At 39.4% G+C, this 26,241-nt stretch overlaps 1 protein-coding gene across 4 annotated transcripts in view; it reads left to right on the forward strand.

Moving 5' to 3' along the window:
* The window catches only part of DIP2C (disco interacting protein 2 homolog C), a 325,231-nt gene that overhangs the window by 283,413 nt on the left and 15,577 nt on the right, over positions 1 to 26,241 (forward strand). For 2 of the 4 annotated variants that reach the window (XM_056336759.1, XM_056336762.1), the window contains 4 exons: positions 2,041 to 2,209; positions 3,145 to 3,315; positions 10,836 to 10,865; positions 12,569 to 12,630. In XM_056336759.1, the coding sequence (XP_056192734.1) occupies positions 2,041 to 2,209; positions 3,145 to 3,315; positions 10,836 to 10,865; positions 12,569 to 12,630 (432 nt within the window). The remainder of the gene's footprint in view (positions 1 to 2,040; positions 2,210 to 3,144; positions 3,316 to 10,835; positions 10,866 to 12,568; positions 12,631 to 26,241) is intronic. The other 2 variants (XM_056336760.1, XM_056336763.1) reach the window with 1 other exon arrangement.

A 26,241-nucleotide genomic window follows, 5' to 3' on the forward strand; every position in this document is an offset into this window, starting at 1 on the left:
TTTGGGATGTTGAATAAGTGGCACTTAAGGGGTCTTTATATGGTTCTGAGTAATAACTCTCCCACATTTGATCCCCTGGCAGCTTGTTTATTATTCTGTAGTTGTTGTTTCTTTTTTTTTTTTTTCTTCTGCTATTGGTTGCATCAACAAGAGGAGTTTAGGGACAGGGGGAAGGCTTTGATGCTGAATCTCTGTGTACCATATTCATGCAGTTTGCAGCCCATCCCAGGTTCTTACTCAAGTGGTTACAGCTACCTGTTTGTAAGAATTATTTACCAGACATACCACACACCTTGATTGTTTGTGGGACCCTAACCTTAAATTTGCAAAGAACTAAGACCTTTCGGCCTTCTCTGAAAAACTTAATAGAATTGGCTGAGAAAGAAAGAGTGTAGTAGTATTTATAGTATAAACTGTTGCTACTCCCTAGCTGGGTTTGATCTGTCACTTGAGCTCAGGGCATACTCCTTGCAGGCGTAGGTAACTTTGCCAACATATTTTTTCAAATGTTTATAAAGCACATGCTCAGGGTTCAGTCATCCTTTATTCTGATTCTGTAAAAGCAACATAAAAGCATAATGCTTCATTTGACCATCCTGCGCTATAGTCGTTATGTCAGCCATATTGAGAACAGATCAATTTGTAGTAAGTCACTGGTCATAAATCACCAGGAGTGGTGTAAATGTGGACAGGCAGTCAAAGATAATTTTTTTATTGTATGATAAATGAAATTATTTTAACTGTAGTTCATACATATTCCATGACAACCTCTGGCTCATACTCCAGCAGAGACCTAAACTGTTTGGATCATTAACTGCCATTGTGGCTGGGCTTGTACACCTTTTATGCCTTTATTGTACCGAGTAAAGGCATCCAGGTCACACAAACCTTCTTCTAAATTGCACAGCTTTTGAAAGCATTCTCACCTGGGTTTGGGGGAGGAGTGGGAGCACTCACCAAAGAGGGAAGCTAGTGAGCAACATATCTTCAAGAACTGCAAAAGTGTGTTAGTTATAGAGAGATGTTCGTACTCCTGAAATTAAAGTTCCATTTCGTGTCTTACCTCGGGCACTTGGATTTGAAAACGTCAGCTGTACTTTACCAAGCCGGCATTTCAAGTTTTCAAGTCACAAATTAATTTCTCCCATGTGCGTCATAAATCTCTGGGGCTTTATGGTCCTTTCTCAGAACTTCTGTGTTGGGGGTTTTATGCTATGACCATTCTGATTTGATATAGCTACAAATCACAAATTAAGATGTGAAGGAACTGTAAAATTGATGGTAAATCTGCCTGTCTGAGATGAATGAACAACATAGGACCCATGGGAAATAAAATCAAATTGGGAATACTTTTTTCCCTTGGGGACAATCTTTGGTACCAGGGAAATTAGCTCGGACAGAATTGTTTCCTTCAGGGACCCTGATAAGTGTCTTTTCTTAACACTTATACTCACAGGGTATCCAGTAAACAAGAGAGGTAGTATATTTGGGTTTTAAAAGTTCATAAAACTTCCACAGAAGAAATCTGAAGCCACAAGGATTGTTAAATTGGGGCCAAGTTTACTCCTTGAAAGTGATTGCAAACCTCTTGCTTGCCTCAGCAGGAGAGAGGTTATTTCCATATTAAGTAATCAAGTACTCTTCTAATCAAGGTATCTTAAAATGGTAATTGCCCAATCTTAATTATTTGTCAGCAACACATAATTTTTGTTGATATTATAATACTGTTTATTAGCACCATTAATAACCAAGCTATTTTGCTCTCTTCAGTACAGTTCTAACAGCAAAGTCTACAGGCATTTTGAATAAATTAGTATTTTAGGAGCATGTTCTGTCTGCATTCCTCATGATTCCTCGTAGACTCTGAAGCAAAAACCAGTTAAACTTCACGTTAAACTGCTGGACCTGTAGAGCACTGTGAGACTTTACATGGTTCATCCAGCACTGTGATAAACTTTGTATTCTAGTACCCCATAGCCTGTATTAACATCTGCGGGCGCAGGCATTTAGCATGCATTAACGAATCTTGTGTCTTTACAGCGTTTATTCAGGACACCAGTCTATTTTGATTCCCCCCTCAGAACTGGAGACAAATCCTGCTCTGTGGCTTCTTGCCGTGAGTCAGTACAAAGTGAGAGACACTTTTTGTTCCTATTCAGTCATGGAGCTTTGTACTAAGGGACTCGGTTCGCAAACAGAGTCACTGAAGGTGAGTAATTCTGCTGTCCTGCACAAACTGGCGTCTGCAGGGTGGGGTTTGAGAGCCCTTCCTGCCCTGAAGGGCTGTGCTAAATGTCTGCAGCGAGAGAAAGGCATCGGAGGGCGAGGGCAGCTTCTGCAGAACCTGTGTTATTCCGTGCCAAAGTCTATAGTCGAATATCAGTCAGTCTCTTTCAGATCCCGAGGCTTTTAAACATCAAGGGAAGGCTTTTATTTACCTAAGCTTTCTGTTCTGTGTTGCAGCCTATGTTGATAGGCAAGTGTTGGAAAACAAAGTTGTAAACGTGCAAGAGACCCGAAGAATATTATGTTGAATATTATGTTTTATGAATTCCTTGATTGTATGAAGTACTAGTTTGGTTTTGGCCCCTGTAGTTCAATAATCACTTATTAAAAGTACTGTATTGTTTTAAGTGGGTTGTCATTGTATGGGGTGGGCAATTTTTCCCCCCCAAAATTAAAAGCCACGTGGCCAGTTACATTGATGAAATGATCTAGAATTTCCAGTATGCTACTGAAATAAATTATATCTTAGGATACTGATATTTACAATGTCTCCAGCCCTTAACCATCCTCGTTTAATAATTTCCTAATCAGCTTTTCTAAGGCTAGACACTGCTTCCTGTTCGCTGTTATTCACTGGCTTTCTGAATTAATATTAGGAAATAGCATTGCCTCCCTTCAGAATTAGCATACCCATCTCTTCCTATGTGCTAACACTGAGATGACAAGCAGGTATGTCTGCTCTTCTACAGCTATTAGGCTGTCATCTGGCCATCCGGCGTCCAGGAAAGTTGTAAATTATACTGGCACCTTGGCCTGTATTCTGCTATTCCTCTTGAATCACAATACACTTAAGTACTACTAACTTTTTCATTAAATCTGTCCATTTGTGGCTTTTGTTACATTTTAACTTCTTTTTAGGCAAGGGGACTGGACCTTTCACGTGTACGGACATGTGTAGTAGTGGCTGAAGAACGACCTCGGATAGCTCTTACTCAGTCATTTTCAAAATTATTTAAAGACCTTGGTCTCCATCCACGGGCTGTCAGCACATCACTTGGCTGTAGAGTTAACCTGGCAATATGTTTGCAGGTAAGATTTTTCACTCCTTAAGCTCAAAATTATTTTAAGAAAACAGTTTTCAGAAAAAAGCATTCATTGTATTTCCTTTGGCTGCTTGGTTACAGACATAATAAAAAAAATGCATGTGGTACTTCATGTTCTTGCATATCCAGGTAGTAAATTTCTGTTACTTTGTCAACTATTCATCCCTCTCATGTTGCACTCATAGCATTTATTCTGCCCGTGAATACAGTAATTCAGAGAAGTGCATGGTAGTGACAGAATGCATACTCTGTGCTCCAAAAATAGTATTTAGTCATGTAATGTAAAATCCAGTTTCCAAGTGCTAATTTAGCATGTTACAAAATGGATTTCTTCTGTTTGTAAAATAATTCCAACCATTATTTAATTAACTAGATATTTTCTGCACACAGTTTATCTTTTACAGTGGAAAATTGTTTTGCTACATCACTTCCATTCTGTTTTAATCCACTAATCGGAAGAAAGTACCCAGGAATAATGCAGGATTTAACTTGCATTCTCCAGGAATCTTTATTGAGTCGTGATTTTAAGGACAGATGGAGCACTGTAGCTCTCTGGTCCAAATTTCTGAATACCCTCTAGGTTTTCATCCAATGATGATTACACCAAGCAAATAGTTTTAGGCTGATCTACAGTATATTATTTTATCTTTCAGAACTTCAAGTGCTGAACGTTAATTTGCCTTTTTATAAGGTGTTCAATTTTTAATTAATTTTGCCTTATTTCTAGTTTAAATTTATCTGACATTAGATTCAATCACTTTTTATTTTATTACATTTTTCTAATCTAGAATAAAGGATCTCATATCATGACTCTAATACACATCTTAGTCTTTGATAAATAGATAAAGAATCTTAAGACAGCCTTTCCTGATCTGTGTCTGCTTTTAATGACTCCTGATCTCTTTCTGTCTAAATCTGGTATCAGGAATTCATGTACTATTCCTGCAATAATGCCACAGGTGTCCTACTTAGATGCAATATGATTTTGGACTTAATAATCTTTTTAAATAACACAAGGATCATCTTCTGCATTGGCAGCCACATCGACTGTAAAGTTCCATATCCATTTGGTCACCTACCATGTCTCTAACCTCTTCAAAGTCACTGTCTCCTCAGCAGAACTTGCCTCCACTCTATATGGTGCATCTCACACTTCAAATCTGGCAGTTACCCCTAGTTCACATTAAAGGATTTCTCATGCATGTAACCTGCATAATTGCTTAGGTGTGGAAGCCAGAACAGATCTTCTCAGTGACTTTGCAAATAAGGGACTTGCTATTTTTTTTTCCTGATTGTAAATGTGAAGATTTTTTATTTTATCAAAAAAATGTGACAAATACAGCTTATGGGTTCAGCACAGACCAATATGTCTGTATGTTATGCTTGTCTTAGCCTCTTGCCCTGTTCGACATCACTAAAGAATCCTGGCTTTCATCAGACCTTGTCTAAAAGTGACCTTGTAGTTCAGCGTGTTACCAGAATATGAATACAGGAGGTATGACACGTCTCCAGGACTGCTTGCTTTCTCTCTGACTACCAGCAGAGTATCCCTTCAGCCCAGGGTGACTTTAATTATTATTATCAAACGTATGACAAGGCAAAGCTGAGCAGGGTTAAAAGTCATTCTGTGTCCCAGAGGTAGAGTTCTTTAGTTTGACATTCTGTAATTGCTGTCATAAACATTCTCCAATAATAAAAATTTAAGAAAGTCTCCTGTAGTCTAAAAAATGGCACTTGAATCCTTCAAAACAGTTTTACCCTAATGAAATTTTATAGTTATGAGAGAAAAATGCATCTTGTAGTTTAAACATGTATGAACCCAAGCAGTATCTTCCCCTGTATTTCTGTCATGGATTTGATACAAAAAGTACTGACTGAGGCTTTGAAATCTCTCCTGCTGAATTTCTTTGCAAGAATACAGGCCTCTTTATTTCTTTTTCCATATCTAGAGTCCTGAGTGATGACAAGGCAGAGAGGACAACTCGGAAAACATCTAGGAAATCTTTAGGCACCCCCCATGAGACAGCACAGTTTGGATGGTGCCAGTTAGCAGGTGCAGGTTGGTCTGCTTACCCAGTCAGCAACCTAACCAAGCTTAAAACCTTGGCTGGGAGGGGCACAGCAGGCAACAAGGACACCACTTTCCCTCAAGTAGAAAACAGAGGAGAAAGAGATGAGCTGGTTACTTGGTAACAATCCTTATCTAATTTGCTCCTGTATCTTTAGACACTGTGAAGTGCCCATGGGATGATGGGATGTCTCTTACAGAGGAGGGGAAGGAGGGAAGTAATAGCATACATCCACTGCTCTGACTTCGCTGACAGATCAGGATGGGGCCCACCAGCCCACCCCTGCAGCTGTGGTGGAGCTACTGACATATAACGGAACTTCTCTGGCTTCTGGTCTTTGGGGAGACCAGACATGAAGGATGCTGTAGACAAAAAGGAAAAATTAGCCGCAAAAGTTTGCTTGCCACTAATGAAAATCTCCATTTCAGGGTTGCAGTGATCTCTGGACTGTTTGTGGTGGTTGCTTCATTTACGAGATCAAGTCATTTATTCAGGACAAATAATAAAACCAGGGAATGACACTAAGCAGCAGTAAGCCAGTTCAGTGCTCGAGCATGTGGCCTTGGAAGTAGTACTGTACTGGGTCTGCCTGGGATGGAGTTAACTTTTTTGATAGCAGCCTGTAGGAGCTGTGTTTTGGATTTGTGACTGAAACAATGTTGATAGCACACCAGTGGTTTAGCTATTGCTGAACAGTGCTGCACAGCATCAAGGCTTTTCCCATTTCTCACTCTGCCCACCGCACCACCACCCCACTGCCCCTAGCAAGTAGGCTGGGGGAGAGCAAGAGGTTGGGAGAGGACACAGCCAGGAAAACTGTTCCAAGCTGACCTGAGATACCCATACTATATAATGTCATGCTCAGCATTAAACAGGGGGGATTGGTCTTCCAAAGTAGCCATTGCTCAGAGACTGGCTGGGCACTGTTCTGCTTGTGGGAGGTGGTGAGTAATTGCTTTTGCATCACCTAGGGTTTTTTTCTCTTTCCTTCACTCATTAAACTGTCTTCATCTTGACCCATGGGTTTTCTCGCTTTTGCTCTCCCCTCTCCTGCTGGGAGGGGAGGGAGTGAGCATCTGGGTGGGTACTTAGCTGCTGTCTTGGTCAGCCCACTACAAACATGCAGGAGAGCTGAGTACACTCAGAGAAACTGGAAGTTGTAGTCAGCATGGAGTTAGGCTGGATTTTTGCTTGACTAGGTATATCTGCCTTTTGATTGTGTTAACTACTTAGCTGACGTTTGCTTCTTAGATGGTTCTTTACAGAAATTCTGGAGTTATTGAATCAAACTGTTAAAGTGGATAACTCTGAAAGAATATTATTAATGATACTGACTATGAATTTCAGAACAGGACAGGATGAAAGCCTTGAGTGGGGTGGTTAACAGCCTGGCTGATCATCTCTCTTTGTATTGGGCTTCATTGAGATCTACTAATATGTTGCATCTTAGTAAAACTTAGACAAACTAAAAGCCATACACTGTCTAAAGAATGGTGTGGCTGGAATGAAGAAAAGCCATTTCAGAACACGCTATATTTAGTAACATTACCCTTCCAAGCAGAATGATTTTTGAAGCATTTAAGCCGAGGGTAGTTTGGCAATTTTAAAGAGGTTTGAAAAATTACTAAAGATGTTACTTACAAGCATCACCACAAAATACGTCATTTTGATAGAGAATATAAAGATACAGGATTGCATCCTTTGAAGCATCTGGTATTAGACACTGCCAAAGACTGGATACTGAATTAGACTGAAAGCTCTTTCCAGACTGTCTGGAAGTTTATGGCTAGTGATATTCCAGAATAGCTTGTGGGCTGAGGAACAGAATGAATTTTAATCCTTGATCAACAATGTTCTTGAAATTAGCATTGTCTCCAATATGTTCCAGAAATGGGTCATGATTTCTAGATTCTTCACACTGCAATAAAATACTTATGAAGATGTTTGAGTCAACAACATCTGCCTTTGCTTTTTTTCTTACAAGTTTTGTCATCCATGAGATCAGCATGTGGTTCCTGGAACAGCATCTTCTATAGGGATAACTGTGATCCAGTCTATTCTACGGTCTTTCTAAAATACATATCCTACTAATCACCTTTCTAGACATATCTCAGTATTCAGCTATTGACACCAGCAAAAAACCTACCCAGGCTTTTTTCTTTATGGACTGCCTCTAATGCAACTTTGATGTGATCTTTGATAACTTCTTCACTTGATTTCCAGTTTTTTGGACAAACTTAAGACTCAAGTGTTTACAAGGGGAAGGTATCCTGATTTTTCCAAAAAGCTTTCACTGTTGTTCCTCCTTCCAAGAAGAAGGGGGGATGGAGGGAGATGTATGTGTCTGTGTGTCTGAGTGTGTGTGTCTAAAAACTTTCTAGCAGAATTTGATGTTTCATTGAAGATTACTTTTAAAAGGAAATAATTGTGATAATTCCTTTAGTACAAAACAGCGTTAGTCTACCAAATGATCTTAATTTCAGCGTTAAGATCACTGACAGCCTAATGCATTGCCATTTCTATTCATTTCGTCTGAAATTCAGAGCAAATTTCCTATGTTTCTTTTGATGTAGTCATTTTGGACTAGGTTTTTAGAGGTGTGCTTCTGAAAATAAATAATTTTCTCCATCTTTAGGTACTTAAATACCATTAATATCTGACCTTTTATGGCTGTATAGTCCCAGATAATGATCCAGGGATTTCTGAGATGAAAAGATTGCATCCAGCATATTTTAATTCTCATTAACTAGCATCTTAGTATTCTCAAGAGAGAGAGAAAAGTAGATATGAAAAGTAGCCTGTTTCTTACAACAGCAACAGCACAGATGGTTCTCTAGGATTTTATCTAATTTCCATTTAAACACTTGAAATAAATATTTTTATTTTATTCAACCTGCTACTCAATTCCAGTTGAGGAGGAATTCTAGAAGTTGTTCATTTTCCTTAGTTAACCCTGAAAATATACTAACAAATCTGCCCAAGCTATGGCAGGAGGGCAGGCTTCATCTTGCTTCTTTTATGTCACCTTTTTTACGTGAGACAGCAAGGCTAAGTGAGTTATCCAATATCCATCTATAGTCAGTAGAATCGAAGTACTTCAAGAGAGAGCTTCTTCCAGCCTGTCTCAGGTGTCCATCTTGTCCCATCACCATCAGGAGATACTTCCTACCTTGTACTGCACACTTACTTCTTTGATGGCTGAAGTTATATGAAATAAATCCTTTCCTCACTGTCTACCAAAGCATACAGTTAATGTTTCTTTTTACTGAGTGATAGATCACACTTTTTGAGGATCTTCCATATTAAAAGTAATAAGGGATCGCTCTGTGAAGAGTGCAGCAGGAGACCATGCACTTTATCAGCAGTATGATTCACACTTCGCAATACAGTACAGCTCTGGATGAGTTCCCTCACATTCTGTGTTTTCCCACCTTTACTATGAGTCATGCCATGAAGTTCTTTTCACAGCTCCAGCTGCTGTGCTTGCGTACATGAGATCGTTAAGTGTGCATCAAAAATTCCATTTCTGGGCATCACTGGAGCAGAAGCACACTCAGGGTAAACACTGAGGCCACATCCTTAGATAGCAAAACAAAACCCCAAACAACAGGTTTTTTAAATTCTTAGGACTTCTGATTGCCTAGTTCCTGTTTTTTAACCATGGGGAGGGAAGCAGGGGAGAGCATGCAGCTTGGCCTTTGACTTCAGTGGAAATTAGGTACAGGCTGAGTGCTGGCACAGTCATCCGTACTGCTGACTTGTTGGGGTGGTTCTCCATGCAGTGTTGACCTGCAGGGTTTTCCCAGAAAATAAAAGCCTGGCGTGTTACAGAGGTCTGCACAGACCAGGGCTGGTTCAGTGGTGGCAGCCTATGCATGGGCAGGAGATTTATTTATTTAGTCCAAGGGATGTGACTTTATGATGCACCTGTTTGCAGACAGAAAATTATGTTTGGCCTATTTTATTTCCTTGAACACTACCTGGCATGGCCTTAGTAAGTTTCAGATAGAACAGAAGTTGTGTCGTTTTTTAACTATTAGCAGCTTTCCAGATGCTCTCTATCTCTGTCTCGCAAAATAAATGTGCACAGGCAGATAGAGTCAGTCAGTCTGGGCTTGGCTACGACAGCTTCTTTTGAAACACTTTCAGAGCATCTCAGCTGCAGCTGGCTGCAGAAGGACGGTGCTGAGGCTTCAACTGCTGTTTCTCAAGTCCTTCCTTAGGGAAAAGCTGTATGAGGCTCTGGTGCTCTCAAAGTCCTCTCCAGACCTGCAGTATGGTCACAGGCAATGATTATATCACTCACGGATTTCAGCAATTCTGCTTTCTTGCAGTTACACTGCAGCGTTCTGCCTGGATTATTAGTAATATTTCTATTTTGGGGCATCAATTTTAATAAGTAGATCCATCCTATTTTCTTAAATGCTTCATCTTCCCCCACATCAAAAATAAACCTATTTTAAGATGCTGCTCTGGCAGCTTCCTGTAGTCTTTAACTTCGCTGGAATTCAGAAGTTCGGTAAGAGGGATGTGGGATAGCAGTAGTCTCGGAGCTGTGTATTTTCACAAGTTGTAGGGCAAGCCCCACTGCAGCCATCTGGTGTTAGATGCTCCATGTGACAGTAACAGGTTAGGATTAGTCACCACTGTATTTTGTCTCTTTGCTGTGTTATCGATCATGGTGCAGAACTGATGGGGTTTCATCAGCTTTTAATTTTACTGTTCTTTACATGCATTACACCGTTTATCAACACAAATAGGCTAAGAATGAAGAGTTACTGAACTATGAACTATGAAGTTACTCTATTTACTTAGGGTCTTCTAGTAGGTTGTGCATGAAGCCTTGATTTTATTTCACTTTAGGAGCAGGTTAATCTGTATGAAGCAAGGTGTAAGTATCTTTCTTCATTGTATACTAATATTTTGTTTTTCCAAAAGGAAAGCTTACTTTTCATTTCCAGAGGACATTGCTTACAAATTTCTTTTAGTAGTGAAATGGCATACCTGGAACCCCTGCCTCAGTGGATGTTCATTAAAATAACAGGGCCATAATGTTTACTGACTTCTTCACCAAAACAAACAAAAAAATAATATATCAGTATGCTAGACACATGTTTTCCACTAACAACATTGTCTGTAGTGTCCTAAAACCATTTAAGTCTGTCCAAGGTTAGCAGTCTACAGCTGTCTCTTCTGTTGCTCTACTAAAATGTTGACACCTCATTTTTTACTTTTTTTAACCTTTAATGGTATAATGGTTAATTTGTAAGATTCCTGTATTTGACATTGTTTTTCTTTTTATTTTACTCCCTGCTTTTTGCATTCTCCTCTTTTTTTTTTTTCTCCCACCCTTCATTCCCATTTTTTTATTATTATTTTTGTCTTGTGTTACCTTCTTTCCTTCTCTTCCTCATCCCTGCTATTCCTGCTGCTATAGCCTCACAGGCTGGGGAAGCTGGCTGAGCAGGTAGGGGATTTTCATGTTCCCTCAATACCCACCTATCAGCTTCCAACAGTGGGACAGACTAGAAATTGAGTCTGGAGATTTGGGGATTTTCAGATCCTTCTATGAAATTGTAAACAAGTCCGGTATAGCTGTATCTGGATGCAGGTTTCATCAGATATTAGCTGTCTGTTGTAACTATTTCATTCACACTGAAAATAACAAATGCTATAGTGATTGTCTTTGATTTTCAAACGTGACTGTTTTCATTATTTTATTAATCAATTCAGGTTTAGTTTTATTTTTGAAGATAACCAATCTTTTCTTGATTTTGGTGTTTTTTTTTAATGTTGCATATATTTCAAATAAGTTCTCCACTCAGCACTAGTCTGTTACACTGCTGAGTTTACTAGTAGACTGAAAATTGTGTCGTTAATAGTTAGAGAGGATATTGTATCTTGTATTGTGTATAACAAGCTAAAGAGGCTAACATGCATGTGCAGCTCTATTACTCTTTTTCTCCTCTGGTGGTGGGTCACTATCAGTATCTGTACAGTAAGTATCAATTGGTAATGCTAATTCTTTTCCCCTTTAGATACAAAAATTATCCATTTGTGGAACTCCATCACAATTTTTAGTGCTCCAAAAAACAGTGGAACTAGGAGCCAGCGTTGCAGAAATGCAAAGTTTAGCCCTAGACCTTCCTAATATGAAGAATTATACTCTATAATATATGGCAAATGGGACAGAACTCATTGGGAGTTGATGTTGCCTGCTGTTTCAAGTAGTAAACATCTAAATAACTGATAAAGGAGTTCCTGCACCTGTAGGTTACAAAGGTTAGGTGAATTTATCTGCTGAAAAGAAAATTTCCAAAGTTCCAGTGTTTGAAAATGAAGCTATGCTTTTCTTCTAGCTTTCTGCTTAGCAGTGACGTGAGGTACGCAGCCGAGAGAAGAGCCCTAGACTAGAGCATTGGGAATTCACATGATGTTCAGTGGTGATGAATTTGAGGTTTTGGATAAGGGAAGATCATAGCAGGTTACAAAACTGCAGCAAAGCTGTGGGTGGAAAGGCCTAGAAGACTCTTATCATCTCTGCATGAAAGGAAACTAAAATTAGTCTACTGCTTCTCAAGTAACTAAATATTGTGACATAAAGCAAGGATGTAAATTATGCAGTGGAAGACTGGAAAGGATCAGAATAATTGCTTACAGACTTTCAGTCCACATTGATTCGTGTCATGCGTGCTACCTTTACTATCTTTAGCTTCGAGTATATTCTCTGTTGCATGTATGGAAGACTCTCAGTAAACCATGCTTCACATTCCTGTCCATGTGCTTCTGCCATTAAACTGTGTCTCCTCAGCAATTTCAGCATTCCTTTATATGGCAAAACGTGTTTAACATTTTTTGTATGTATCCACGTCCTGATTACTTGGCCTTCTGTAGCAAATGAAACCTATGTTGACATGTGTTTGATTAAGTAGTATGACCGCTTGATGTTTTTCCGATCCCCGAGGTAACAAGTACCTGACGGTAGGTATGTTTTCCAGTGCTCTTTCCGATTCTGTAAAAGCTGAGCTTTGTTTGATGAAGAGCTTAAATATAACTTATCATTTGATTAGCATAATTAGCAGTGAAATGAACATTCAGTTATTTGGGGGGGTAAAATTCTTTCCTCTTCCCAGACTTCAGGTTCTCATTAGCTGATGTTGTTGTTTACAGGGAACATCTGGACCAGATCCCACCACAGTGTATGTTGATATGAGGGCACTGAGGCATGACAGGTCGGAACCACCTTTTTCTTTTTCTCTAATACACACAATTATCAGAGTTACTAGCAAGAAAGCTACTTCAGCACACTTCGCGGTCCCTGAAAACCTTTGTAATCCTCATTAATAATTTGTGCTAACTCCTACCAGCCAGCAGACGTAGACATTTTTATTAGTTGCTTAATTAATTTTACCATTGATAAAACTGAAGCATCTGACATCAGCGCTGCAGTGACTAAGAAGATGCCTTGCTTTTCTTGCCTTCAGGATTTCATGATGCTGGTATTCTGGGGGTGCAGCCCAGCTGGTCCCTAAGAAATGGAGTCCCGTTGGGCCTTTTAGCTGCACAGAGGTGTTTCCCCTGGGCTAGCGGTTGTTAGCCAGTGGGGATACCATGGGGGAATTTTGCTGCAATTCTTAATGCTGCAAGACTATGAGGGAATAGACTGTCAGCTTCAGCCGTTGTGAGCAACCACATTCTGTAACTGTGGGTATTTTCGAGTTCTGTCTTTAACGTTAGATAAATATACAAGAAGCGAGAACATTAAGGAGATGTCTGAAATCTTAAAGTTGGAGGGAAACTTCTGATTTTAGGTGTTATTTTAGAAAATACCCATTCACATACAGTTCAGTTTTCCAGTACTCTGGTCAAAAGGCCAGCAAGTAGTCTCTTTACAAAATTTTAACAAAACAAAACATTTTCTATTAACTCTGGGAAAGGTGAACATTAATTGACAGTGTTCAACAGTCCTGGTTCTTTTAAAAAAACATTATTCAGATAGGGGTGTTTTTTTCCTTTTTTTTTTCTTTTTCTTTTTTTTTTTTTTGTTCTTTTTCTTTCATCCTTCTTAAAAGCTTAACAGAGAATTTGTCCCCCTTAGGTGAATACCAACTTTAGCTATATCAAAGTGACCGGCTCAGCTTGCAGGGTGCAGACCTCAGGGCACTGCAGGCCCAAATTATCCTCTGGATAGTTTTCACATACAGTTATTTTCTTCTAGCACGTGGAGTTTGGCAGATGGAGGAAAGGAACTGCAAGATACTTGACTTTCACCATTTCTTTATTCCTTTGCACACAATGTTACCAACAATAATGCTTATGTCTGATCCATCCTTTGGGATGCTACTGTCTGCATAACCCAGCCATAGAAAACTTGGTCTTCCTGGCCAAGCAACTGCAAGGGCTGCTGTGTACAGCACAGTCCATGCTCATACTCAACCAAGCAAAATAAAGGCCTTTTTTTTTGTAAAAAGGTGTTATCGTTATGTAAGCCTACCATCTCTGCATTGCACTTTCAAAAGGAGATTTACTTGAGAAGTTGAAAGATTTATGTTGTAAAAAAGAAATGAGAAATGGAACATATCATTACCTAAGAGCGGAGCAAACCCTGTGACCAGAACAGATCTCATCCAGCCTGAAGTGGTCTGCCAGGCTCCTTCGGCAGTCACGGGAGAGGCACACACCCCACCAGTGTATTGCAGCTATCTCAGACATGCACCAGCATGGGAGGAATTGACCTTTAAGGTAGTTTTATTTCTTTATTGGTGAGGAAGGAAGCTTACATGACTAACTTTGGAAATCAAATGTTTATTTCTAACTTTAGAAATCAAATGTTTATTTTTTAATGGACACAGTAAGGTAAGACATATTTACCCATAGTGTTTGCTCTAATCTAAGAGCTCTGAAATAGTTTAAGTTGAGCACGATGTACATAGATAGATGTAAGCATCATTCAAGTGCAGGAGAAAGAGCTAATGAATTATTAAAAATAAAGCTGTAGCTATAGAGGGGAAAGAAAAAAGCAAATGTAGATTAATTCCTTATTTGAAATTATTTTTTCTGAGAGGAGAAAGACACTTACAGACTATTCATTAGAAGGTAAGTATTTAGAAACATATATAGAAAGAGAACATAACATTCACAGTTAATAAAAATTATAAACAATAAAATCATTTATATTTATATAGAGGAAATAATATTTACTGTTAATAAAAGCTGCATAAATCATGGGCATACTATTTCTCTGCCTTTGTCATGTCATTAAGAAGTAGACATTGTTATCAGGATCAGACTTGGTAGTATATTAGTTATATTTACTGACTAATTCTACAGAGCACGGAAGATGATCTTTAGAGTTGGTTTCTCAGATTGTGGTAATGTAGATTTTAGTTTTATGGATTAAAGCCATGCTTCATTTACTCAGTCCTGTGGAATTTGGTATTAGATTCATGGGTCATAAATTAGGTGAGAAAACAATTTTATTTGACATAGTGTCATCACACTTGCTGTTTCTAACCATTTTTATGGAACTGAATGTCACTATTGCTTAACAGTAACTGAAAGACTGCTGTACATAGCTGTGAGACTGTATAGTAACAACCCACCAAGTCTTTGCAGGTCAGCCAGTCCCCCAACAACATAAAAAGTGTGAGAAATTTTTTTTTCAGATTTTGTATTTTAGAAGATATTTTACAGAATTTGGAAAAGACTGAACATTTTTTTTTTTTTTTAGTTGCCATGATAAGACTTTCTAGTTGCTGCAAAAGCAGCTGTAGTTCATCTTTCTGAGATTATTCAAATCCTGTTCACATCTGTAAAAATTAATAATTAGTTTGAATACAACTATTTCAAGCTCATCTGGACATTATGTGTGCACAATTCACAGCTTACAGAAATGTTGCTTGGTAGGAGTTTAGATCAAAATGCCTGTGTGATGTATGATTTGGGTAGAGATCTAGGGGTGGTCCATCAACCAAACTAGACATGTCCTCCCAGCTTTCGCATTATTTGGATGGTTTGCTTCTTAGGTCAGGTTGAAGGTTCTCAAACACCTTTTTTGTGTGCCTCTGTGTGGTTTTGAGCCACCAGCCCACTGGTTTAGCCGCTGGGACTCTGCAGCTCTGGCTGTAGTTGTCAGCTGAGGGAAATGGCTGGGGCCGGGCTCACCTGGAGATTTAGGAAACTTGTGCCAGGGATGCAACCACTCCATCAGTGGCTGGCATCAGTTACGATACCAGGAAGAGATGTGATTGCCTAACCGCAAGCATCAGTGCCGTTTTAGATGCTATACCTACTGCAGCAGGGTCTCCCATAGAGCTCGTGTTGTGTTTGCTAGCACTAATGAGATGTCCAGGCACCCTGTGCTATCTCATGGGGTGTTAGACACCTCTTTTTGGAAACTGAGTAACATCCTAATAGCAGGAGTATACAACTCTGGCTTGCTCTTGGTGACAGTACATCAGTATTGTACTCGGCATCTCATTGATATTCTAAAAAATCAAGAGTATCCCCAGGATGGCCGAGAAAGAGTGAGCAAAGACACTCAAGTCTCACCTGGGCTGTTGAATAAAAAAACCAGGAGACTCCTGAGTTGGCACCAAGTGGCTGACATGCTGTTTAGAGAGTTTAGCTCAGACCCAAAAGGCAAAACAGGTGGATTAATGCTTCACCACACGTGAGCTGGCGCACAGCAGGCTGTGCTGGCACAGCATGGCTGGTCCCAGTTGCTGACTCACCGTGCAACTCAGGTCATGTAGATGTGCCTGGGTGCGTCTGCAGGGAGAACAAATGCAACAAAACTCCAGGCATGAGCACCCTGTCAGGTTGTTGGCTGCATTTCTCTGCTGCTGCCTTTGGGAAAAGAACTTTATCTCCTCCCCCTAAAAAGGAAAAAGAAATAGAATGAATATATTCATATTCTTGTCCTGCTGCCTAAACTGCTGGTTTTCAGATCCATCATCATTTTAGATCAGTGATGTTCTCCTCAGAGAGCTTTTCAGGTGGTTAAACACAAGGCACCTAAATATGCTAAAAGCTGAGAAGTGCTTGGAAGATAAAAAGGAGAGAGAGTGAGCCTCTTTTCTCATCATACCAAAACACCATATACTTGAAAGATGTTGGCTTTTATAACACTTACATGCTTTTGTAGCAGTAAAGATGTAAATCTAAAACCCAAGCATCCCATTTATCCAGGGTGTTATAAAACAATATGCACATGTGCTTATAAAATTAAAAATGTCCCAACAAAAAATACATCTGATAATAGCATACAAATGCCACAGCCTCCTCATTCTTAACAGCAGGTTAGTTCTCGGTAGAAAAATTATTTATTGGCAAAACAAACCACTTCATCAAACTGAGAATAGACCTCATGTATTCCAAAATAAATCTTCCTTTCACATAGACAGGCAAAAATATTTTTTAAGTGTTCTTCAGCAGGTCAGGCTTGAATTTCAAATGTCTCAATATATTTGCAAATACTCTAAAACATATTTTTTAAGAATAATTCAATTTTTTTTTTCAAAATGTTACTGTTTTAACCTGCTAGTTTAAATTCTGCAATTACCTTAAATTTGAAACTAAGCTGGTATGAATAAGAAATAAAATGTCATTTAAAATGTTACAATATTTTGACTTTGAATTTTTGCTCAAAATTTTAACATAGGCATTTTTTTCTGCATTTCTGTATCTTTCACATTTAAGATGTTGTATAGAGGATTTCCTCAGAAGTTTTAATTAGTGAGCTGAAGGATCCATCTGGTGATGGCTGAGGAAGATCATTGATCCCCTAAAGTTGAAAGTTCCTGCAAATCTTGTAAAGATAAACATCCTCCTGCATTCTAATATTCTCTTCTATTACAAAATCTTATCCATAAAGAAAAAAAATAATTACGAAAATCATTGTCCTGCCCTAAGTTGGGTAAGGAAAGATCTGCTTTGATATTGGAATTTATTTTAAAATTACAAAGAAGTAAAAAGGAACAAAGTCAATCTATATCCACCCCCAAAAGCAGGGAAGAATGGCACCAGTCCTCTTGTTCAGTAGCAGGGAGTGACAGCTTGGGAGCTCTGGTGGAGTGGAGGCTTAGACTTCCAGGGGGAGAGAGCTACTAATCAAGTCAGGTATGTATTGATGGAGATTTTGATAGCATTTTGCATGCATTTGTAGTAGAAAGTTTCCCCTTATTTTGATTACAAATTGTGATTAAGCTGATTGTTGAACTACACCCACATTCTGTACCAAACTAGGGAAGGATGAAGACTTTCAACCTGTGCTAGTAAACAATGTTCTCAATTTTATTTGATGCCATCTGTAGTTTCATATATGCAGGCACCCTTACCTCTCATATCCTTCCTATCCTGTCTTTAAATTCCAGTATTCCTTTTGGTGAAATAATTGGTGCATTAAATGGTCATTTAAATTATTCAATTTCATCTAGTTGAGCCTGTGTTTTTTCCATAGGGTTAGAAAACTTGAGAGTTTAATTTATTAAACCCTGCTGTGGTTTACTAGATTTCCTTTTGAGCCACATGTAATGGTGAGCTGCTTGGATGGTTCTTGGTCACAGGCATGGTGAGGCAGCTGGCACCAGACAGGGAGCCAGATCCAGGTGTGGGATATTGCCAAAGAGACTAGAAGCACCAAGATGTATTTGGGTTTAAGTTACTAATTTTTTTAGTCTGGCTGTCATTCAGTGGGTGGCTTGTGGTATCCATAGTCTCTCATTGAAATACTCCCACTCCATCATTAGAACAGTTATTTTAACCTGATTACCTCCTGTATTTATTAAAGAAACAGTTTGTGGAGCTGTACAAATAGGTGTCTTCTCTTCTTATGCGATCACTGGCATCTTCTTGGAGTGATGCAGATTAGTGTCTCTCTTACAAAAAGGTACCCCTTGTATATATTTACGTCATTAGCAGACTTGATTTCTTAGGCAGTCACTTGTATGTTGTGCTAAATCTTCTTTTTTGTTTTGATCTTCGGGGGTATTCAGAGATCTTTGAACTTCGTCAGACTTGCTGAGACATTGTCTCCTTGACAAAGGTGATTTCAGAGGTTGGAAATTCTGAATCACATTCCCCAAGAAAAGAAGGGCACACTTGCAGCATTTCAAACATATGTGAAAACAGTTACTTCGGATTTATTTATATAGATTGCTTATACTCTGAGCCCAGTCTCAAATGCAGACTCTATCAAAAGGAATGAGTTAAGGCTTTGGCTTCATTTTAATATATTTCAGCATTTCAGACTTCATGCAGGAAAAGAAAAATAGCCTTTTATTCTGGCTGTCAAATGTTTATCCTTCTCCATATTTTACTGAAACGTTGATGTTGTATATATTTTTTTGTTTTGGGTAATACCAAGCAACAAAGCCGTGGGAGGTTTTTTCCTAATTGTCAAACACTTCTACTCCATCTAGTTTGAAAAATACTCTTATTACTGGGTTACTAGGCAAAGAAAAGCTATTTAGGTAAATTATTATCTAAGCTATAGCCGTAGCAGTGCTCTGTAGTACAGTCACAGCATGGAGGATAACCATTTTATAGTCACGTAGTAGGGAAAAGAAACTGGGGGGAGATACGTCTGAAGGAGACATGCTAACGGCAAGTGACAGTGAAATAGTTACCTTTTGTGAAACTTCATTTGCTTAATCATACTTGAAAGCCGTTTTCCAACGGTAGCAAAAGAGGAGCTTCGAAGAGTGCTCCCTGATGCTCTGGGGAGCAGTGCTTTTTCCAGCTCTTGTAATGAGTTACAGCATACAGAGCCCAGCTGCAGGTTAAAGAAAATACCAGGCCTCAATTATTCACTCTGTGTGGGATCCAGAAGGGTAGTTTAAATCTACTGTTGCCCCCTTTGACAACCAGCCATCTTCTCCCTTGTGGTAAGATTCAGTAGGCAAAGTGTGTAGAGTATTTTGAGGTTTGAAGTGCTATACGCCTGGGAAACTGGTCAAAACATAAACCTCACAAGTCACTGGCCTCAGAAAGCCACCGGTGAGTGCTTTATATGTAGTAAGCTTGTTTACAAATTGAATTGTCAAGTGCTACCTCCAGCAGTGCCATTCTGGTCATCCCCAGCTTTGAGGATCTTCTCATCTGGGTGCCTCCAATTCCAAGTTTCAGACATCACCCATGCTTTTTTTTCTTTTTTAGACTATCTGTTGCTTTAGCGGTTTGGGGTTTTTTTTCTTTTATCACAGAAACAGGTTTCCCATGGAAAAATGAGAAGACTTTCACTGCTGTGAAGTCAGTAGAAGAGGTAGCTCAGTTGGGAGGAGGAAGGGTTGAGGTCTTTAAAATAAAACCGAAATCCGTCAGAGTTTTAAGTATGATACGTAACGATGCAGCTTCATGTTGAGGTGTCTCTGTAGAAACGTCTGGCTTTCAGGCATTTTGCCCGTTAACTTGCAGAATCTCATTAGTGAGTTTAAGCTGTCATGGTACTGGCAAAATCCTCCTCGTTCTTCATGGTTTTGCTCAGGAGGAGATACAGCCTTGGCCTTGTAGCAACGTTGTTTTGTTTCTGCCATGCAGATCCTGCTGTCTCAGAAATCCCCTTGGTGCTGTTCCTGATCTATGGGAAACAAATCTCCCAGGAAAAAAATGTTAATTTGGGCTGATAAGCATCATGTCAGCACTTCCAGTTCTGGCTTAGAGGAGAAGTCCCAGTCTGTCTAGAGGAAAGATTCCCTCTTGCTGTTCCTGCCTGTGTCAGGGGACAAACCAAGAGACTTGTTGAACCTCTGTGCGCTGGATAGTCAGTGGTTAGGGACAAAGCTGATGACCTGGGAAACCGAAGAGGAGCAAATAACATCTAAGGGATTGCACTGTTTACGTATGAGGATCCGGAGTTACAGCAAAATTTGTAAATATACCTGTTTTAAGAGCTTGTGAGGATGCTTCATGTTTCCAGGCATAAAGCAACTTTTATTCCAGGGCAGGAGAAAGGGATGAACATCCAATGACTTTCAGACAGTAAGTCACCCCCTCTTGTCCCAGTCAGTCTGAGCTGTGAAATTAAACTAGGGGGGTGGGAGCCCTACAAAGCAAATTTCTGTGCTTGCTAAGGCAAGACTACTAGCTCCTGAAATATTTCCTCCCTTGAAACAAGTCTGTTTCTTCCTTGATAAAGTCATCTTCAAGGGATTACAATATTATGATTTCAGTGGAACAGGACAATGAGAGTTGGCTCTGAGTGCAGGTTTTGAGAGAGGATGTGGTTTAGCATACTTTTAACTACAAATCAAGAAATTCCAGTTATATTTCCCTGGAGGGCTTAGGGGAAAGAGGATACTGTCATGTGTACCAAGTAAGACAAAAACAAAGGCAAAATAAAAAGCCCTAGCTTTCCAGGAAAGACAGCGGACTGCAGTTGGACATTTGTTTGATTGTTTGCAATTGTCATTCATGTGCATGTTACTCTTCAGCCATGAGTAGAAGAACTAAATGGAAGATCATTCAATTTTTGTTTGTTTTGACAAACCAGTTTGAAATTTCCCAGTAATATTTCAGCTTATTAAAATACACCAACATTTTTATTCCTGAAGAACGTCTGATGCTGTTTCTTAAAAAAGGGATTTCCCATATCAGAATATACTGTGTTTCTTTGGTGTTATAGTTTCTTCTCTTTCAGTCATGCTCCTTACAGAAGCTGGGAATTGATAAAGCAAGCTGGCTGCTTACATTTCTGAGAAGATGTATTAGAAAATCTTCCTTTTTTTTCCCCATATATATATATATATATAAGTTATTCCCATTCTTCTTTCTTTCTCTTCCCAGAGTCTGCCATGAGTCTAACCATACAGGAATGTCTTAAAAAAACGGAATTTTCATTATTTCATTTTCTTTACAGTTAAAATGTCTTATGTAATTGATTTTTGCAGGTAGTGTATGCTGAAGCATAATTTGCTTTGTTTCCCTCATTTTGGTAGATACCACTAATGGAGCACTAAACAGTGATTCTTTAAAATGCGGACAGTGATCAACATAGAGTACGTTTACTGTTTCAGTAGTGGAGGAAACAGTGCTGCTTTCCCATATTGCTACCTTAGAGTGCATTTCACAATGGAGACATCTGCTCTGGAAGGAAAATGTTGAATGAATACATGTAAAATTTGGAGTGAGCTTTTGTAGCTTCTGCCAGACCCAGCCGCAGGCTGTGGTGTGGTGTAGGAGATGGAGCTTCCTAAGTGCTTTCCATCCCTCTTTCCTTTCCCCTTTTCTCTTGCCAGCCTCTGCAGAAGGACAGGACCTTTGCTGTCCCACACGCTGACAGTTTCTTGCAACAAATAATTCAGCAGAGGGTGCTGTGCTGGCGGTTACCCCTGGGAAAAGGGCTCTGCCACCTTGGAGACCCACTCCAGCTTTGCTAGCCTCAGGCACTTGTTTGGCTCCTGTTGGCAGTGGAGTCTCTGGCTGTAGGAATACTAAATGGTTATGGCTGGGAAGGAGGGCCCTGAAAAACAGTAAAAGCATCCTATATTTATATAAGGATCCAACACTAAATTGGTTAGAGGTGTAATACGCTCTTAAATAGCTCTCTTCAGTAGCTCTTAATATGTTGCTTCAAGCTTCACATATCCTTAATATTGCGTATACTAAGTGTCTGTTTGCAGAAGATGAGCTTACCTATGTGAAGAGTCTGAAGCTCAGCCAGGGTTCTCAGTAAGTCCCCTGGGAAAAGGACAGTTCCTTTTCAGTCCCTTCAGGTGTACCAGGCACTGCTGCTCCTGGCACCACTGACCTTTTCTTCAGAGTGGTAATCTGCAGTTTTATTTCAACTAAAAAAACAGCTCTGTGTGTTGAAGTTTGCCATGCAAAGGAAATGTCTCTGGTGCTTGTTAAGGAGAGGAAACTTTCTGCCAGTTCTTCCCAAGAAATGCAGGGTGAATTCTGAAGGTTGCAGCAAGACAGGAGGGCAAGTGAAAGAGGATGAGTTGATTTCAGAAATTCCACCTTTGATTACATTGTGTGAATGTAGAATATGAATATTGTGTCAAGGAAGATAAAATTGTTTCCATCATTTTTTAACACCATATAAACTAATTCAATTAGATGCAGATGTTTTCAGATCCCAAGTCTGTTGTCATGAAAGTTTTCCCTGTGTGTGGAGTCTCTTTTTTTCTCGATTAGAACTGGGAAGATAAAGATGATTATGAAGTAGAAAAAGCATGTTGAATTAAACAGAATCATCAGATCACAACTGTGATTATGAAAAGTGCTGTTAAGACAATTAGTGATAAACACCATGTCCTGGGAGGTTTGTCATGTAAATAAAAAGATACCAGCTGAGAGCAGCATTATGCCTGTTCTTGCAAATACGAACCTGAGGCACAGAGCAGGGTGATGCTGTGCCTGATGGGGCACAGTAGGTGTCAGGTGGGGCCAGGAGGGACAGCAAATTCTCCAGAGTCCCAGTCCACAGCGTTCACTTGACATGGTTGCGTATTGTGCTATACACAATGTGCAAAAGTTAATTCAAGCAAGTTCAATGTGGTTCACATATGATGAGAGCTGAATATTTTAAAGTACTCCAAGGTTGAAAACAGACATAAACATAGCTTAGTTTTTTTACATATTCCCATAGTCTTATATGATAAAATTGCTGTTACTTTTTTATTCTATGAAGTTTTGAATATCCCTTTCCTGAACCAGAGTTTCTGCCCCATTTCAATCCCTTTCCAGTTTTTCCAAAGCATCTTAAATCCTTGTGTAACCTTTTCTGCTGCTTTGTTCAGCTGTCTGAAGGATTGGAAGCTGTTTGCTTTTGACCTCAGGGAATTTGCCACATGAAGTGTAATTTAGGTTTATAGTGAAGAAAAGTCTTTACATTAAAGGAAGTGATTTAGTGCTGATTCTTTAACTGAACTTGTTGATTATCGAATTAACAGGACTGAAATACGTCCAAGACATATAGAACATTTAATGGTTGTTCATTTTGTTGGCTATAAAGTTTGCCTCAATCCAAAACTCCCCTTTTCAGTCTCAGTGAATTTATCCATTATCTGAATTGGTCATGTGATGGGCGGAAAATTGCTCTGAGGAAACCAGGATGATGCAGGGAAACTCTTCTTCATTAGCTAGATTTTCCCTTCAGCCTAAGTGTTCAGCAATGCCATTTTCCTCCTTTTCAGATCTGGCTATTTGATCTGTGTATGTCATTTTGGAAGGCAGAGCTTATGTTTTCTGTTTTTCCATTTTTGGTAGAATTAGCTCATTGACTTGTAAATTCTGGAATAGTTTATGTATAAATATTTTAGTATTTGAGTAAAGAGACGATGCACTGCAAGTCTTGAGTGTCAAAGAGCCCTGACACTAGTCCAGGCTCCCACTGTTACCTACAGTGCCCATCTTTCCTCTTGCTATAGAAAATCAGAACAGGCTGCATCAGCCCTTTCCCACCATCAGTCTTACCCAGGCACCATCTCAACATTAGACAGCAATATATATATATCTATATCTATATATCTATCTGAAAGGTGTTGATGATGGCAATAGGTCATGACAATAGTTCCTGGCCATTTGAGTTGGAACTGGGAAGTCACTGCGCTCTGGATATAGCAACACGAAAGCATATGTGCTCTCTGGCATTAAATGCCTTACAAATAGATGTTAGTTAAAATTCCTAGTTAGGTGGTTGTCTTTTTTCACCAGAAAACACCATTGTATTGAGATCAGAAGTCAGTTTTGACAGATCTTTTTCAGCTTAATGAAAAAGATGGAATTCTCAAAGTGGTCAAAACACCCTACTTGAACTTTTAATTTTTGTTTATGGTGGTGGTAGTAAAAGCATTTTCAGTTTGGAGAATTAATTAACTTACATTTCAAAACAAAACCAAAAAACTGAAACAGTAAACATAAATAATCTCTTTCTGACCTGTGATATTATTTTTTTCAGATTCTGTTTACAGCTTCTTTCTATATTACACTTTTTTATTCCAGTGTAATATGCAAAAATTTTCAAAGCATCAGTTCTTTGCAGGATAAGAAAACACCCACCTTCTTCCCCGAAAGCTCAACTGCTAACATAAGATGACAATCAGCAGGAAAATTTAAGAAATAGAACTGGAATGAAACCAAAAAGAGCATCAGCTGTTTCTTTCTGCCATGGAAAGGCTATAGGCAAGGAGGGGACTTACATACAGTGAATTTTCAATATATATTAGGTTGTGTGTGCATCACATCCTATCTGGTTTCCTCTAGGTTTTGTTGCTGAAGGTTTTCAAGAGTGGCAGCATCTCAAAATAGCTACCGAAAGAAATCAGTGTGCAAAATAGCTAGTATTAAAGAAACCAAAAAGCTGGACTTCCAAGCTGGCATGGCTGCAAAGTGACATGGTGTAAGAACAGACCGCTTAGGGCAGGAGGAAGGGACAGGAGGGTAAACAGACAAATAGGAGCTTGAGATGATGGACGGTGCCACGCTTCAGTGCCCAAACCTGGCTAACAGCAGAAGATGCTGGCACACTGGCAAGGAGGAGGAGGGCAGTTACCATGGCTCAGCTTCTGTAAATGGCTATAAAGGAAAGGAAAAAGTTCAAGATATGGGGTTTGACCAAGTGTTAGGGGAAAAGATAAACTCTTTAGCTGAGTTATATTTTAAAAGAAAGGGGACAGTCGGAATAACTCCTTTGAATTGGACGTGGACAGCTAGTTAGAAATAACAATGGAAAGCGAAGAACGGTTTGTGCCAAGCACCACAGAGGAAAAAAGATTCCTGAATATAAAATACATTCAGCTGAGAAATAAACTCTGAAGGGAAGTGGAAGAAGCCCCATCATCTGAGATACTGTAACAGGAGTAGACAAAGCACTCGAAAGTGCACTGCAGGGAAGTCTTTTTTTGGCAGGGAGCGAGACTTGGATAACCTCACAGCTTCTTTCCATCTCTATTAGAATCACAGAATCCAAAGTCTTTCTCAGAGCCACAGCACAGCCAGCTTTGAAGGTTTGCCCAGTTTTGGCATTGTAACACCAGTTAGTACCACTCTGCACGCTTCAGCCCCTGCGGATTCCCAAAGCAATAGTTAATAGCTCAGCTGACAAACTCTCTGATTAGTGCAAAATACTAGCAAGCTGCAGAACGTATTTTGGAGAGTTTTCATCACCAAATGGACCAGATCTGAAAAGAAGCATAAACAAAACTTGCAGTTTCATGTGAGATAGTTAGGCAGAAAGACATTGTTACAGTATTTCGATATCCCCTTTGCTGCACAGCGATTACAGTGCCCAGTTAGTTACAGCTTGCCAGTTTTCATTCTGAAGTCATTTCAATCCTGCTTTTCTATAGTAAATGTTTGATTTAAAGGAGATGAAATCTGTCCAATGTATTAAATCGTAACCCAAAAAAAAAAAAAGTTCAGCACATACTGGTGTTGTAGCTTCATTCCCTGTGAAATCCCAGCAGCCAGATTTGGAAGCACAGGCAGCTTTCTCAACTGTACAACTCCAGTTAGAGATTTTTTTTTAAGAAAAAAGACTAATTTTTAGGAACCAGTGGGAAAAAATATAAAAATCGTACTTGCCTATACTATACTATATAAATGCTACAGATTCACCGTGTATCATCACTGCTTAGAGCTTTGTAACAGTGCAACGATTCTTGAATGTTTTCTGCTCCAGTGTGACATTTTGGTGTGAGAGAAACCCTGTGTCTGCTCTACAGTGGGTCACTCATTTTATGTTTTCCCTCTCAGCTTGGCTGCAAACCACCAGAAGGTGCAAAAGTAGTTTTCACGCCCAAGGGCAGCATTTTTATCCCATCCACTTGATTTTCAGGCTCTTTGCCCAGGCTGGCTCTACAGCCACGTTCGCCTCTGCCCTTCCCAGCAAGGCTGGAAGG

This window comes from Falco biarmicus, chromosome 4 (genome assembly GCF_023638135.1).
Source record: "Falco biarmicus isolate bFalBia1 chromosome 4, bFalBia1.pri, whole genome shotgun sequence".
Taxonomy (NCBI): Eukaryota; Metazoa; Chordata; class Aves; order Falconiformes; family Falconidae; genus Falco; species Falco biarmicus.